Genomic DNA, 17468 nt, shown 5'->3' on the forward strand with positions numbered 1-17468 from the left:
TTGGATGTCACTCGGCACTTATGTAGGGACATCTCTTTGCGTTGCTTGCCCTTATCATTGGACAAGCATCTCGTCTAGTCTTCTCCTTTGAGAGATGGACAAATGAAGGCAAACATCACGATATGGCTGTGGTTTGTACCCTCTGCGCTTGGTTGGCATCAGTGAAAGCCAGCTCTCTGGAAGCTTATGACGTATTTTGAAATCTTTTTATTTTTAAATAATTTCAGATTTATAGAAGAGATGCAAAGTTACTACAGAGCTTCCCCTAGTGTAAACATATTACATAACTGTGTACATTTATCAAAACTGAGCAGTACAATTCTAACTGAATTACCAGCCTTATTCAAATCTTCCCATTTTTGTCCCCCTGCTAGTGTCCTTTTTCTGTTCCAGGATGCAATCCAAGATATCACATTGCATTTAGTTGTCACATTTATCTTGCTGTCTTAAATCTGTGATAGTTTCTCAGTCCTTCCCTTTCTTTCATGACTTCCACGGTTTTGAAGAGTATCGATCAGGTATTTTGTAGAATGTCCCTCACTTGCTATTTGTTTAATGTTTCCTCAGGTTTAGACTGGTGTTACGGATTTGGGGGAAGAATGCCACGGAGGCGAAGAGCCCTTCTCGTCACATCATATCAGGGGTGCATGCCATCACTGAAGATACTAACCCTGAGCACTTGGTTGAGCTGGTAAGTGCCAGATTTCCCCACTGTAAGTGTAAACTCCATTAGGTAGAGTCACTAAGTTCAAACTATACTCAAGGAGAGGAAAATTAAGCTCCATCTTTTGGAGGGAGAAGTCTCAAAGAATTCATTGGCATATCTTAAACCCATCACCGTATTTTATAAGTTTTGGGCAGAGATATTTGGAGCCTGTAGAATGTCCTGTTTCTCTTTACAGTTTCGTCCACTAATTTTAGCATGCATCAGAAGAACTTGCCTGCAGCATAATCACTGTGGTATTCTAATGATGATTTTCTGTTTTCCTCATTCCTTCTGCATTTATGAGAAATAACATTTTTAATGGATATCAAAACTCCAGTGTGTTTTGTGACCTGTTATCTTTTTATCTGCCTCCTCATTTTGGTTAACGTGGATAAATCCTTCAATTGAGAATATCTTTTATTCTAGAAGATTCACAGGTTTCCCTTTCCTTTCGTAGTGATCAAATTTTCTCTAAGTTTTGGCATTTAAGCAATATCATACATACCATCATTACCAGCTTTTCAACAAATAAGTCAAACATGAGATTCCTGTTACCTTAATCTGTTTAATAGGATGCTCTTTCTTTAATTTTTTATTATTATTTACATATAGTTGACATATAATGTTACATTAGCTTCAGGTGCACAACACAGTGATTGACATTTATGCATGATACAATGCTCACTATGAGAAGTATAGTTACCATCTATGACTACAGAGGAGATCTTACTCTTTATGTGTCTAATTTAGCTTGTGTTGGGATAGCTGAAATCATCAGTTTGCTTTTACTCTCTTATCTTGTCAGACTACAGACTAAAAATGTAAGTAGATATACTTTGCTGTGTATCAGTTTAAGCACTGTTTTATGCAGTTCCCTACATTTCAATGTTTCAAAGGCTTAGAATATTTTCTTTGTTGTGGAAAATTTCAAATATTAAAAAGTAGAGAGGATAGTATCATAAACTGTCACTTGCCTATGACCCAGCTTCAACAGTTATCAAGGTACAGTCAACCCTGGTTCATGTATCACCGTCTCCCTTGCCTTGTAGCTCCCTACGCTTGTTTATTTTTGAAGTTAATCCCAGATATTACATTATTTAATCTGAAAGTCTTCAGTTGGTATTATAACATTTTTTGGTGTCAACTAGAAATGATCATCAACTGATTAATTTACTCATGGACTGATTTATTGACTGGCACTGAGCTACATTCGAGAGAAATGAACTGAAAAAAAAACAACAAAACACGAATTCATTCCCTACTGTCTTGGACTCCAGTCAGGAACCAGGACTATTTTGGGCAAAATTGGATGAATGGTAATCCTACCTATCAACCATTAACGTAAACGGTTTAATGATCTTTTCCTGAATCAATATTTCCTCAGGGGGTGGCAAAATAACGAGTTTTTAATTATATGCTACCTTCTACATTTACTACCTAACAATTCTACAAATTGGAGACTTCCCTGAACAATAGGGGCTAGTTACCCAAAATTCAGTTTCTATTTTTTTTTCAGTTTCTATTTTAAAAGGTAGATAAATGTGTGATTCTTTCCCTTTATTTATGAACTTTCAAGATAAAAAAAAGTGGTTTGATAGCCATTTCAACTAGAGACAGATTAGGCTTTTTTTCTGATTCCTTTAAGTATTAGCATGGACACATGGGTTGTCAATAGATTCATTCCATTTCAATTAACTAAAATCAATAATATTTTTAATGCTCAAATTTCCATAAATCATCCATTTGCTCTTCACAATAATCTTCTTTTTTTTTCAGTTTATTTGTTTTGAGAGAGAGTGAGACAAAGAGAGAGTATGTATGTGAGCAGGGAGGAGCAGAAGGAGAGGGAAAGAGAGAATCCCAAGCAGGCTTTGCACTGACAGCGGGGCCTCAATTCCATGAACCCTGAGATCATGACCTGAGCTGTAATCAAGAGTCAGAGCCACAAAGGACTTAGCCACCCAGATCCCCAAACAATCTTCTAAGTAAGGTATCCTTACTATCCTCTTTTACCTATCAAGAAACTGGGACAAAGAGAGCTTAAGTAACTAAGAAAGGAAGTAACTAAGGTGGCTCAGGGAGCAATTTCAACGTCCAACTGAATCTAGACTCCAAGACAGTAGGGAATGAATTCATGTTTTTTTTTTCAGTTCATTTCTCTCAAATGTAACTCAGTGCCAGTCAATAAATCAGTCCGTGAGTAAATTAATTAATTGATGATCATTTCTAGTTGACCCCAAAAAACGTGCAGATAGTATACTGGTTATACTGGAAGGATCGAGCTGTCACTGCTGTAACCCGCTGTCACTCTCAGCATCATGAAGGGTGGGATAATCAGATATGCCTGTATTTCTGGGTGTGTTATAACTGAAATAAACAGCACTAGTTATGAAGTTCCCTTTATAAAAATGTTCAGTTTATCTCTAACTGAGTCTTCAGATCTAAGTTCCAGCTTACAGAAATACAAGGTTAGAGGAAATAATCAGAGCCGTCCAGAGGGTGGAACTAGCCTGGTATCTGCAGTAAGTCAGGGTCCTAATAAAAGGAACTCTTGTAGGTTAAAAGCGACCTAAGGAACATAGCAACCAGATGCATTGTGTGGTTCTGAATTGGATCTTAATTGGACCAAACCAGCTAAAAATGACACGTTAGAGACAGCGGGGGAAATGTGCATATGGACTTGGCATTACCCTTAATTCTGTTATGTGTGAAAATGTTATATTTGATGTGTAGAAAACTATGTACTTTCTTTGAAGAAATACATACTGATGTATTCAGTGGTGGAATGTTGTGATGTTTATAATTTAAAGTACATCAGCATTACAAACAAAAAAGTTGACAGGAAAAGAAATAAGACAATATATGTAAAACATATATACACATTGCTCATTGTTACAATATGTAGTAACAAGTGGTTGGAATGTTACAAAGACAAGGGGGAAAGAATATAATGGGGGAAATTCCCTAGATGGGTGTAGCAGGAGGTCAGGTTTTCTCTCTGAACACTGCTTTCTGGAGGAAGTAATGTGGAAGTTGAGGCCTGAAAGATAGTGTGGCAGGTAAGATGGTCCCTGGCGATGGTTTTCAACTCTTGGGTAATCTCTTCCCCTGAGTGTGAGCTGGACTTACTGATTTGCTTCTTAGTGAACAGAATATTGGCAGAGGTGATGGAATGTCACTGCCAACATTAAGTTACAAAAAGTCTATCGCTTCTGTCTTGGGTATTCTCTCTCTTTCTCTTAGATTGCTTATAGTAGGAGAGGCAAACTGCCATGTTGTCATCGGCCCCATGGAGAGATTCATGGGTGTGTCTCAGTTTTTAAGAACCTGCAAGGAAGTGGCACACGCCAACAATAAGATGAGAGCACTTAGAAGCAGATCCCTGAACTTCAGGTGGATCTTTCCCCTTGGCTGACAGCCTGACTGCCACCTTAGAAGAGACCTCCAGCCAGGGGCACATTGGCCAGGACTGAGCCTGGATTCCTGATCTATGGAAACTGTGAAATAAGAAATACTGTGGCTTTAAGCAGGTAAATTTGGGGGCAATAGATAACTGATACAGACAAGAAAGAAGGCAGGGATAAGCTACTATTATTATTTTCTGCTCTGGCTCACATGTTGATTTTGTATGATGTTTACTATTCATAGGGTAATATTGTCCTAGTTTCTTGAATGATAGTTCAATGTCTTCACATGTAAATGTGCAAAAAGCTGAAAACTATCTTGATTTTAATTGTTTAGGTAAAAAAATCAGCTAGCAAAATGCCCTAAAGCAACTCAGTTAGCAAATATTATTTATTGAGGCCTGTTCGTTGCTGCCTAGGCCATGGTAAATGGTTATTTATAAAATCTCATGGGAACTCTTTATTTTCCAAATAAAGAAGCTGAAACTATGGGAAGTCAAGTAATTTGCCCAGGATTACACTGCCACTAGTTCCATAGAGCCAGGACTAGGATCCTGATCTCATTTAATCAAAGCCTATTAGCAAGTGCTATCTATACTGCCTGTTAGGTAGCCAGACTCCACATCTGAGTTCCTTGGAATATTTCAAAGACCATTATTTCCATCAAGGAATAATATAGCTGCACAGCACAGTAGACAACACTGGTCTCTTGGATGAATGAACACTAACAGAAGTTGGGGATTCAGTGAAGCAAATAGAGTCTTTTAAAGTATTTCAGTGCAGAGGAAAGAGGAGGAAGTGATGTATTAACTATGCTCTCTTTCTGGTTTGGGTGGGATCTAGTGGTCCCCAGTTGGCTTTGGTGCTTGAACCCCAGCTTCACTTTTTATCAGCTGTGTGGATGTCACTTGGTACCAGTTATGTAGTCCCCACGAGCCTGTTTCTCCACGTGTAAAATGGGGATACTATGTCTGCCTGCACGGCTGTTGAGGGGATTAAGCATAGTGTATTCGAAGTACCTACTGTAGGTTTAAGACAGGTGTTCAGAAACAGTAGTTGTTAAAAAGAAAAGCCTGATTCTGCGGTGGAACTATGTTTCAAGAGTCCCCTCCACAAGGTGACTTCGCAGCCACACTTAAAGCCCCAGTGATATTAATTAGACTTAAACAAATGCTGTCCCTTGACCTCACTTTGACAGACTAAGTTTCAGGCTCTATAATTCAATTGTTGCCAATTGGGTGAGGGCGGTATTTGTTTTTCTGTTCTGTGCAGCTATGCACATTTTCAGCAACCTGGGTTATCAAGCTTTGGCTATAGGAAAGTGCACTTGGTCTCTTGAAAGATTCCCTGAGTCCCTTTAATTATTCTTTCACACTGATTCAATAAAATGGCTCACTGTAAATGCAGCTCAGATGAGATATTTGCTGTATGTTTTGGGTAACTATTGAGTGCAAAATATTCACATTTCAAGCTCATGTTTATGCAAATAAGCTACGGCAATGAAACAATGAAATAATTATACATAAAATCATATATATATGATACATATACATTTGTGGGTATGCCTGCTCTAAATATCTAAAAAGAAGATAATACAATAAGATATAAATATCTTAATGTCTCTCTATGTAGATAGATATAAGTAATAAAACTATGAAATGATAAAACTTTCATTACAACTGCAAAGAGTTTCTTCCATTCATTCAAGCTGACAGATTTCCTCTTTTATACGTGTCAGTGATTTGCTTTTTATAAGATATCTATTTTGAAATGCTTTATTTCCTTCCAGCACTGGGGAAGTTTTTCATGAGCCATCTATACCAACATTATTCTCAGAATAGTTTGGCAGGATTTGGGGAAGTATGCTGATGTTGAAAAAGGGATCTAACTCCCACTCCTAGACTCCAGTTTGTTTGAATGTCATGTACTTAGTGAAATTTTAAGCATTCTTTCCTTCACCAGTTCGTCACCTCAGAACTATGCTCAGCCTTTACTACTTTAAAAAAATGTTTTTTAATGTTTATTTATTTTTGAGGGAGAGAGAGAGAGCCTTTATTACGCTCTGCCATTTACTAGTTCTGTGAAGTTACCTAAGATCTCTGTACCTCAGTCTCATGTATAAACTATCGCTATTCATAGCACTCACCTCTCAGTGTTTATGAGACTTAAAAGAGCTAATAACATGGAAAATACCCAGGACAGTGCCTGGTACATGTGGTTAGTTCTGAGTAAAAATTATCTATTATTATTTGAATATTTTGAATTCCTTAATGATAGCTAGAGCTCATCATCTTTATGCCTTTAATACCCTAGAGCCTAAAACTTTATTTTTAAATTTTTCATTTATTTATTTATCTATTTATTTATTCACATTTCCCCTTTAATAAAAAGAGCAATAAACAGAATTCCTTCTGGGTCCCAGGGTGTGTTGATTTCAGAGAAGCATGAAGGACAGACGCTTTATACTGTTGCGTACAGGTTTGCCATCTCCAACTTGTCTTAATACGGCAACTTCTAACACTCATCAGTTGGCAATACAATCTGGAGGTAACTTTTGTAGTTAGTAATCTTTTATTAACAACGCGGCTATCAACCTAACATTCTGGATTCTGAAAAGCTGGGAAATACCTTATTTCCAAGGCAACTCCGTGATTGGCTTAGGCCCGATTCAGGTTGATTTTGATTGGCTCTCGCAATGGAAAGGGTCTCTGCCTAAGCCCCTATTACCAACATATGGCCAACATGGCTCCACAATTGGCTTTCCCGGAAGCCGGCCGACACGTGGCTACTGCAGGCCCGGCAGTACGTGGGAGGACCTAATTTTGCTTACCGAGAGAGGGCGCCGGCGGCTCCTCGTTGCTCAAGTCTCATTTCCCATAAAGCCTCCGAGTAACCAATCAACTGGCTGTCTGGATACCGCTTTCAAAGTCGGCGGGCCATTCCGCCAATCGTAAGGCAGATACCGCCCTCAGCCTGAGGATTGATGGAAAGTTTCACCAATCATTTCATAGATCTCTGCGATCTCCGCCTCCCTCGCACGGGATTGACGATCCGAAAGGCCAATAGGGGACGCTCAGTCGGCGGGTGGATGAACGCGGCCCTCTGTAATGGCGGAGCGTGGCGGGGACGGGGGGGACGGTGAGCGATTCAACCCGGGGGAGCTCAGGTAAGGGGCGCTGCCCTCCCCTACGTTTCAGCACAGTGGGGCCCTAGGGTGTAGGCCTGCCGCGCGGAGATCCGCGGTGGGGGTTGGGTGGAGGAGCTGCGGCGGCTCGGGGCCAGGACCGCATGGGGTTGGGGAAGGGGGAAGGGGAAGGTGGCTTGAATGAGAGAGGCGAGCCGGGGCTGGGCCGCGGCCTCCTGCGCCCCCTTCGGGCGCGCCCTGCGGTTTTCGCGGGGCCCCAGCGCCCCTCGCGGCCTGCGGGCCAGGTCCGGCGTTCCCGCCTCGGGGCCCCGCCTCAGCCGCGTGCCGCCTCCGCCTCGGCCCACCTCAGCCTTCCTGCAGGCTCCGCACCGCCGAGGGCCGGGCTTTCCCCATCGACCCCTTCCACTCCGCACGTGACTCCCCGGGACCCCTCGCCACTCCTGGCTCAGCCTTCCCCGTGCCCTCCGCGGCCCTCGGGGGCCTCCGCGTCTTGTCCTGTCCCTCCTTCGCCTCATCGCTTGCTTTTCTGAACTTCCTGTGTGTTTCCTTCCTTTCTCTCTCATCCTTTCATTCCTCGTGCCGCATTTGCGAGTAACAGCAGTAGCAACAGCCGTTTGGTACGTGTTCCTGTGTGCCTTTCGGGTAGTTGGCTATTGTCAGTTCGCAGGCCACAGACCCAGAGCCCTCTTCAGTTAAGTTACTGGCCCATCTTACAGGTGAGAAACTGGACCTCGTAGAGGTCGAGCAAGTAGGACAAGGTCTTATTGATGGAATTGTGGCTCCAGGAAGTGGCTTGAACCCAGGCAGTCGGGCTCCAGAGCCCGCAATCTGGATCGCGATTCCATCCGCCTGCTTACGCCATTGCCCTAAGTGCAGTGACCTTTCATTCTTTGGTGTCTCAGTGCCTATGGAATTTGTAATTCAGATCTGGTACAGTAAAAGTGTCTTGATAAAGTAAAATTCTTGAGTGATTTTTGAGAAAAAGAGGTACTGAGCTTTATGTATGTTTGGTACAATTTTTTTTTTTCCTGAATAGGGAGAAATGTCATTTCAGATGTTCAGCTCTCATTCTGAATTGTGCCATTGTCAGCAGTTTGAAAAAGAGCAGTGTAGGTTATGAGGACTCTTTAGTATTGTCTGGAGCTCAAGATGAAATTGTATAAAGAAATGGGTATTGTTACTCAAGTGTTCAGGGAAAAAAATCGTCTTCTCAATTCTGAATTGTCACACACAGAAATCCTTATCTGACAGGCATAAAATCTTGTTTTCTTTCAGGGGTGAATTTCATATCCTTTAAACCCCGTATGTACACTTCAGTAATGAGTGATCAAAGTGCATTGTCAGGGTGGTTCCGTATTAGTGATGGAAAGTTTATTACTGATTGTGATCTCAAGGGAATACTTACCTAGTCATTGGGAATATTACTTTGCATTTTGGAACTTTACAATGAGTAGTAGCCTTTTAGACTTTATTAATAGGAGTCTAGACATTGTTGTAAAACCGATTTGAGTAGGGTTTTAAATTAGATGTTCTCTTGCAAATACTTTATATCTTAGGCTCTTGGGATGGAAATTGCTTCCAGGGCATGTTGTAAAAACTATTTTATTTAAATAACATGACTTATATTAGCATTCCTCATGGCTTAAGAGAAATGACCTGTTTATGTGGCTTCTCTGATGGTAGAAACTGAGGCTTATTTTTTGTATTTGTATTCTTAATGTGTATCATGTTGTGTCTGACAAGTGGGGTATTTGATGAATATACAGTAAATCAATGAATATAGGAGATCGGAGGTGGTTTACTTCTTGGACCTATGTAGTGTGTGCTTTGTGATAGTTACTGACCTAGGGACCTGCCGGCGGGAGAGCCTTGAACACCAGACCCAAAACCTTTGCTTCCATGCTAATTGGGATTGATCTAAATTCTAGGTTGAACTAACCTCACATCAGATGAGATGAGCCTCCCAAGTGTGAAGAAACTTATTCAAGGTCACTGAGTAATTGGTAGGGTCTAGGTCTCACAGTCTTACCACATACTTTGACTGCTGTAAATCAGCATGTCTCTATTTTTGTCCCCCCAATTAAAAGTATTTGCAGCATTGTCTTCATCACTGGGGAGATTGTATGTCTAGATAGAATACTTCTAGGAAGATACATTTGTTCTTGTGTAAAAAATAATACTAATGAGTCTTCTATTCATGTAAGTAGCCTTCTGTTTTCCAAAAAGGCTGAGAGTGGTAGGGATGCAAATAACCTGCAATAGACAAAATTTATTCAGAGATCCAAATGCCATCCATCCCTTACTGGTTGAAGACCATTAAGAAAACTTTGATAGAGACGTATTTGTATAGATCTCTTATCCAAGGTCTTTGTTTACCTGTTAATACTTTATGTCTGATGACAAGGTAGTTGGCAGTCTCAGTTTCCTCAACTGTAAAATGGGAATAAGAATACAATGGTGCTACCACTGGCCAGCTGCCTTAAACAAGTTATTTTTCTGTGGTATAGTTTCCTTTGTAAAATTGGTGCCAAACTTACCTTACTGGTAAGTTTGTGAGAATTAAAAGAGTTACTACAAACTCCGCCCATGTAACTGTGCCTGGTTATATAGGAAGAACCCAGTTTATACTACCATTAAAAGAATAATGCTTGAACAGTTATACTGGGCACTGGGATGCAGCAGTATGCCAGGAGGCTATTATGTACTAGTGGGTGGAGATAATACAGAAGTAAACAAGTGAAAGAGTTCTTCATAGCATTTATCATAATTGAAAACCCAAATTGGGTAACGAGCCAGAGAGGGACTGGGTTTGAGGTGGGGAAAAGACTTTGAGGTAACATCTGAAGTGAGGTTGAATGACAAGGAGCCAGTTTTGTAAACATCTGGGGGGAAGCATGCCAGGCAGAGGGAACAAGTGCACAGGCTTCAAGGTAATGAACTTCTAAAGTATTTGATCAAAAAATAGAGATGTCAGTAGGGGTCAGATTATATAGATTCTTAGAATAGTAATTATAGTAATATAGCTAACTCTGTAGTATGGCTAGCTTTCTAACAATACCATTTAACGCTTACTACTATTATTACACTAGTGTTATGGCCACAGTAATAATAGCTCATGTTAGGTGCTGTTCCAAGTACTTTGTTGGCTCATTTATTCCAACTTGAAATTTCTGGTAAGGATGTTGGGATGAAACAGTGTGTACAAATAGCTCAGCATCTGTGCTCTGTGTATCTGATGTCAGAAGGTGGCAACATTAGGTTCTTGATGGAGGAAAGTCTATGAATTTTGTCACCATTTTTAGTGGCAGACTTTTTTTTTCCCCTTCATAGTTTATTGTCAAGTTAGTTTCCATATAACACCCAGTGCTTATCCCAACAAGTGCCCTCCTCCATGCCCATCACCCCTCTTCCTCTCTCCCCCACCCCCGTCAGCCCTCAGTTTGTTCTCAGCAAGAGTCCCTCCCTCTTGCCAACTGTTTTTCCCCTTCTCCTCCACCATGGTCCTCCATTAAGTTTCTCCTAATCCACCTCTACATGAAAACATGGTATCTGTCCTCAGTGTCAGACTTCTGAAAGCTAAGCTGTCTCATCAAATTGACAGTAGAGTACTGTGCTTGGTTTTTGCCAGAAGGAATGAAAGTAATGATAGTTTACTGTGTAGCATATACTATCCTAAATGTTTCACAGGGATTATCTCATTGAATATAGAGAGAGGAGATACATCTTATTTCTCTACATCTGCTAATTTACATCTGAGTATACTTAGGCTCAGAAATTATGTAACTAGCCTAACAACAAAAGGCAGAGTCCTGATTTGACTTTTTTTGTGATTTGAAAGCCTAACAACTTCACTTCAGCCTGTAACTAGGAAGTGAAAATCTAAAGAAAGAATTACTGTAAATTTTTCAAAAAGGGAGAGAGGCAGATTGAAAGGGTATCAGAGGATCAAGGTACATTATTAACTTCAGACCGAGACAGAGTATCTTTGTTTGGTGGTTAACTTTTTTTCTGCCCAAAGGTTAAGACTTTTCCTTTAGTTGCATATTTAGGGTGTAGGTATATTTTGAAGAAGACTGATTATTTTGATACAATCCTTACTTCTTTTCCTTTAGTTGCTGTCTTTAGGGAGTGCCTATAATTTGAAGAAGACTGATTATTTTGATACAAGTACCCTTACTACTTTTTGTCCTCACCATTTTTACCTCATACTTCGTAATCTTGATGCAGGATAATTGGCAAATTTGGTTAAATAATCTTGGAATAGTAGCTTTTGGATGTGTTTACAATCCCAGAGTTCTTATGGAAGGCAAATTGGTTCTTAGTTTTTTTTGTGATGGAATTGAACTACAGTGTGGAAAATTTAGAGAAAGTTCAAAGGATAATCTTAAGCAGAGGGTTGAATAATGTAGGAAAGTTGGAAAAGCCTGGTGAGGAGAGAGTATGAAAATGATTATTTTCAGATATGTATAAGGAATGTGACATTAATCTTAAGAGCACAAAAATGTAAATTTCACATATAGGGAGAGTTAATAGTAGCTATTGAAAAGACTAAGGTAAATTATATTAAAAATAATTTTTATAATATTCTATATACCCTACTTGTAAGGTAACTTAGATACAATATTGCCTAAATATTGGCTGATTGAACGAGTATTGAGACCTGCTATGTGCTGGGAATATACAGGAGAGCAAGACAGAATTCCTTCTCTAGAGGGGCTTACATAGACAGCGTGGTATAGTGTGAAAGAGCCATTTGCCTGTGTTCAGATCCTGGTTTTAGTCATGAACCAGCTGTGAGGTCTTGAGCAAGTGATAGTTAACTTTTGTGTGCCTTAATGTCTTCATCTTTAAAATGAGGTTGATAATACAGTTGACCCTTGAACAGTATGGAGGTTAGGGATTGTCCACCCCCCCCCCCCACCTTGAGAAATCGAATAGAACTTTTGACTCCCCCAAGACTTAACTATTTAAAAAAATGTTTTTTAAAACATTTATTCGTTTTTGAGAGACAGAGAGAGATAAGAGTGTGAGTAGAGGAGGGTCAGAGAGAGAGGGAGACAGAGAATCTGCAGCATGCTCCAGGCTTTGAGTTGTCAGCGCGGAGCCCGACTCAGGGCTAGAACCCATGGACTGTGAGATCATGACTTGAGCTGAAGTCAGACACTTAATGGATTGAGCTACCCATGTGCCCCCCCCCTTTTTTTTTAATTTTTAAGACTTAACTATTAATAGCTTACTCTTGTCTGGGAAGCCTTACTCATAACATGAGCAGTTGATGACCACATATTTTATATGTTAAACGTATTATGTACTGTATTCTTACAATATAATACGCTAGGGAAAAGGAAATGTTAAGTGAATCATAAGGAGGAGAACATAATTTAGCACTGTACTGAATTTATTGAAAAAAATTCACCTGTAAGTGGACGACCCATGCAGTTCAGTCCTTTTTTGTTCAAGGCTCACCAGGAGCATCCACCTCATAGGGTCATTATGATGGTTAAATGACTTCAAAAGAGCTTAGAGCACTGCTTGACACAATGTAAGCAGAGTTAATATTTTTATTTAGAAAAGCACTTGTGAGAGGAGACAGGTAATACCATTTATGTGATAACTACCTATCTGTTTAAATGCTGTAGAAAAAACAGAGCAGGGTGATGACCTAGAGGTTGAAGATGGGATGGGGTGCAGTGTAGTGAGAGGCTTGTCCTTTTAGTTAAAGAATACACGTGATCTCATTAGCTGCTACCCACCACTCCCTATAAAAAACTTTGTACTTGGAAATAATTTCCAAAAATTGCAAAAATGATGTAGTACACTTACTGTTAATATTTTACCTCTCTCCTTTATCATTTGCACGCATGCATGTTCTCTTTTACTCTGAACCATTTGAGGGTAAGATCCATATACCATGGTCCTTTACTCGTAAATAGTCATGTGTCTGTTTTCTAAGACTGGCCATACTCTCCTTCCTAACTACAACACAGTTATCAGCTTCATAAATTTACACAGATACAGTGCTTATTCTCCATATCCCAGCGTTGTCCGTTAACTCATTATGTCCTATATAGCATTTCTTTGTAGTACAGAATCTTGATACACATACTGTAGCTGAAGTGAGCACACCTCCAGTACAGAATCAAGTCTAGAGTTAGTATTGTGTTGTCATCTCTTTAGCTTCCTTTAAAATCTAAAACATTTCCACAGCCTTCCTTTGTCTTTTATGTATAACATTGACATTTGTGAAATATACAGCCTTCCTTCTCCCTTTTTAATGGAACGTTCCTCATTTTGTGTTTGTCTGATATTTCCTCCTTATTAATTGAGGTTATCCATTCTTGCTTGGAATAGGTGATAGTGTGTCCCTCTCAGTCCCATGGTGTTCATTTATCCTATTTATTTATTTATTTATTTATTTAGTGTGTGTGTGTGTGTGTGTGTGTGTGTGTGTGTGTGTTTGCGTGAGCCAGGAGGGGCAGGGGGAGAGGAAGAGAGAATCCCAAGCAGGCTTCCACACCCAGCGAGGAGGCAGATATGGGACTTGATCTCACTACCTTGAGATCATTACCTAAGCCGAAATCCAGAGTCCAAAGCTCAGCTGACTGAGCCAGCCAGGTGCCCCCATTTATTCTTTTTAGAGGATAATAATTTTGATCACCTGGTCAGGGTGTTGTCCACTTTTCCTAATATGTAGCTGGTGTTTCTTCATTCTCACCTGCAACTGTGGCTAGCATGTGGGGAGACATTTTAAGACCATCAGATATCATCCTCATCCAAATTTCCTTCTGGATTTGGTGATCACTGATCACTCTTACTGATGTACTTTTTACCACGATGGTTGTAAAATGATGACTTACCAGCTCCACTTGCTCTTAAGGGCCTCTTATATTTGATTTTAATTACAGATGAATAGCCACATTTTTGCACTTTTGAGAAGGAAAAATTTATAAATTGCTTTCCCACACAGGATGGCTCAGCAGCAGGCCTTGAGGTTCCGAGGCCCAGCTCCCCCACCAAATGCAGTGATGCGAGGCCCACCACCTCTCATGCGACCTCCTCCACCTTTTGGTATGATGCGAGGCCCTCCACCACCACCTCGGCCCCCCTTTGGACGTCCTCCTTTTGATCCCAATATGCCGCCAATGCCTCCTCCAGGAGGGATTCCTCCACCAATGGGCCCTCCACACCTCCAGGTAAAGAATGTAGAAGTTGTCATGTCTTTGGGTCAGTGTTGATAATTGTGTATGAGTTTTGCTTAAAAACTGGTTCTTAGCTTCGTTGTATAGGAAAATGGGAGCTAAAGAGAACGTCCACATGTAAATGTGTTGCTCTAAAAGCAGCAGTAACATAATTAGTAGGGAAATTACAAACGGGAATTTATTAGATGGTGAAAAAAACATAGAAAAACATACATATAAAACTAGGAATCAGGGTGTTCTTACCTGCCTTGTATCTTGAGAATTGTCTCTAGTAATCTGTCTTTATGGAAATGAAATTTGAAATCTTAGTATATAGAGTGGGGGAAATATATTTTTAATGATAAATGTTGCCAGTAAGTATACATATTTAAATATTATAAAGTATTTATATTTCTGAGCAATTCTCCCAGGAAAATGATGCCTAGGATACGATTTAGATTTTCTCTCCCTGGGGGGAAAATTAGGGTTATCTTAGAATTTAAGAAATAGAATTATTGTGGGATTTCTTTAAATAAAAACTTTTTAACCTGAAGCATAATATTCCACTCTAGTTTATGTAGACTCAGTTGTTGTCTGAAATGATGTCATGAAGGTATTAAGTCTCGAACGTCTACTTTTGAGAATGTATTCTTTTTGTTTGTGTATATATCTTTGTTTTCTTAGTTTATCCAGCCCGCACACCCCTGAAACCAAATAAATATAGTGCTGTCATCTGCCCTCCATTAGCTTGGATAATCAAGAAGGAACTTACTAAAAATAGAAAAGGGTAATGATGTAGCATTTAAGTGATGTTAACTCAGTGTAGATAGGGTTATATTTATGGAAGAGACACAAAGTTTTAGTATTTTGCTCAATAATTGTATTGCCTTTCAAGTAATGGATACTTCTACCCTCCTTCCCCCCCAAACAAAATGTTAAATGCTTATACATTTCCTTGAAGATTAGAATAAGAAATAGCTTTTTGACCTACTGGCTCTGGTATAACTTGTTATAGGTGGATTTTTTTCTAATTTGTGCTTTCAAGAGTTAAATCTACTTGTAGAATATTATAAAATGTAATGGACTAGTGTAACCCTCTAATGGAAATAAATTCGAGGTTGTAATGTGATACTTTCTAATGTTGTGTTGCTTTTCTTGTTCTCGGTGGATCATTGTGTGGTTTTACTTTAAATCTAAATGATTTCCAGCTAATGGTGCATGAGACGTATTTGGGGTGGGTACTTCATAGAACACGGGTCTATGTGCTGATGCTGGAAAGACATGAAACTGAATCCAGAAAAACCTGGAGTATGAGAGAGAAGACATTTTTAGGAAAAGGAAATGCATTTTCACATTATTAGTATGGTGACCATTGCATTATACAGATTAAGATGCTTTGAATAATTGAATTTTAATGTTACTTATAGATTACAGAAGGAATCTTTTTATTCCTGTTCTGAATCTGTTTTTAAAATATCAGGCCACTTTTCTGCTAAGTTATCGCAGTTTCAGTTAAACTGTTTTGGCTCGAGGTCTTGTGTCAGCAGTCATTGAAGAAGAATTGATAATGAAGGAATTAATCACAGATAGGAGTGCATCAGAAATGGCTCCAGGCATTTTTAAAAAAATTTTAATGATATATTTAAATTCTTATTTTCCAGTAAAAGTAAAATGGGTAACTCTGTTACTGTATCTTTTAAAGTTACTGATGTTTATGTTTGAGCTACATTGTTAGTATTGCTTGAAAAAAATAGAAAATGATGGATATTTTCCTAGCTTATAGTTATTTCTTATAGGAAAAGAAAATAAAGGGTTAGGTATAGCTGATTTTTCTTTTCTTCGAAACTTATTTATAAAATAATATTTCTGTTATGGTTGGTTCCTGTGGTATGTGAGCTGTGGAGGCACTGGTGTGCCTAGTGTTAAAATAGATCTGTAACTCAAGTTTTTCCTTTTGAAAATAATCCAGTGCCCAGTGTATGAAATATGCAGTTAAAGTATAAAGAATAAAGTAAGATTCACCCATAATGCTATTCACCCTGTTAGTATTTTCATGTATTTCCTTCTGGTCTGTTTAGTGGTCATTTTTGTTCAAGAGAAATTTGACTTATATAACCTAGATGAATGTATCTGAATGGACAGTAAAACTAGTTTGTCTTATAGTACTTGATGTTTTGGTAGAATGTCCTAATTTGAAGGTAAAATACATAAGTTCAAGTGACCATTATTGTTGTTAATTAACAGAGACCACCTTTTATGCCTCCACCTATGGGAACTATGCCTCCTCCTCCGGGTATGATGTTTCCACCAGGAATGCCTCCTGTGACTGCTCCTGGTACTCCAGCACTGCCTCCTACTGAGGAGATCTGGGTTGAAAATAAAACTCCAGATGGGAAGGTAAATGACAAAGTGGATTTAGATGGTGATCTTCTTGGTGACAAGAGAGTAAAAGTTAAGAGTTCTGGCAGATGCAGATCAACGACAGTATCCTTGCCAATTAAAATAAGCACTCAGATAAGCACCAGATAGGGTAGACCTGAAGAAAGGCTCACTGGATTGGACTTCTGCACAGACATCAGGTTGTCTGGCATGCTTTTATATGTTCATCTGTGATTCTGGAAGCCTGTATTTTAAATATGTGTCATGTCTTCCCAAAACAACTCTGAAGTTTAGTGTTTGCTAGGAAGACTTCTGGAACTCAGCATACAGTAGTACTCATAGCTAAGACTAATGACAGTGAAGGGATCCAAAGCAAAACCAGCAAAGGAAAAAAGGTGCATGGGGCAAAGACTGGAGGAAACCAAGCACAAGCTTCCGGGAGTCCCATCAGTGGAATCACATAGGACATGTTTAATTCCTTCAGCATGGAATGGTGACAGCACATGTGAAGTATTGTCTGTCAGGGAAGCTCCCCTGAGCCAAGGTAGTTGTGAGTTTTCAGGAATGATGGGAATCCTCTTAAAATTAAGGTTTCCAAATGCCAGTCAGAGGCCAACTTTGTAAGCAGGTCTTTCTGAGGAGAGCAGTCGAAGGCC

At 39.5% G+C, this 17468-nt stretch overlaps 1 protein-coding gene across 6 annotated transcripts in view; it reads left to right on the forward strand.

The window, feature by feature from the left end:
• Positions 1-7205: 7205 nt before the first annotated feature.
• TCERG1 (transcription elongation regulator 1) overlaps positions 7206-17468 on the forward strand; it is a 60621-nt gene continuing 50358 nt past the window's right edge. For all 6 annotated transcript variants that reach the window (XR_005532560.1, XM_039256686.1, XM_039256687.1 and 3 more), the window contains exons 1-3: positions 7206-7276; positions 14223-14448; positions 16678-16830. Coding sequence is in view for 5 of the 6 variants with exons in the window: in XM_039256686.1 (XP_039112617.1) it covers positions 7218-7276; positions 14223-14448; positions 16678-16830 (438 nt within the window). In the remaining variant the exon portion in view is untranslated. The remainder of the gene's footprint in view (positions 7277-14222; positions 14449-16677; positions 16831-17468) is intronic.

Source organism: Hyaena hyaena, unplaced genomic scaffold, assembly GCF_003009895.1.
Source record: "Hyaena hyaena isolate Hyena2069 unplaced genomic scaffold, ASM300989v1 scaffold_585, whole genome shotgun sequence".
Classification (NCBI taxonomy): Eukaryota; Metazoa; Chordata; class Mammalia; order Carnivora; family Hyaenidae; genus Hyaena; species Hyaena hyaena.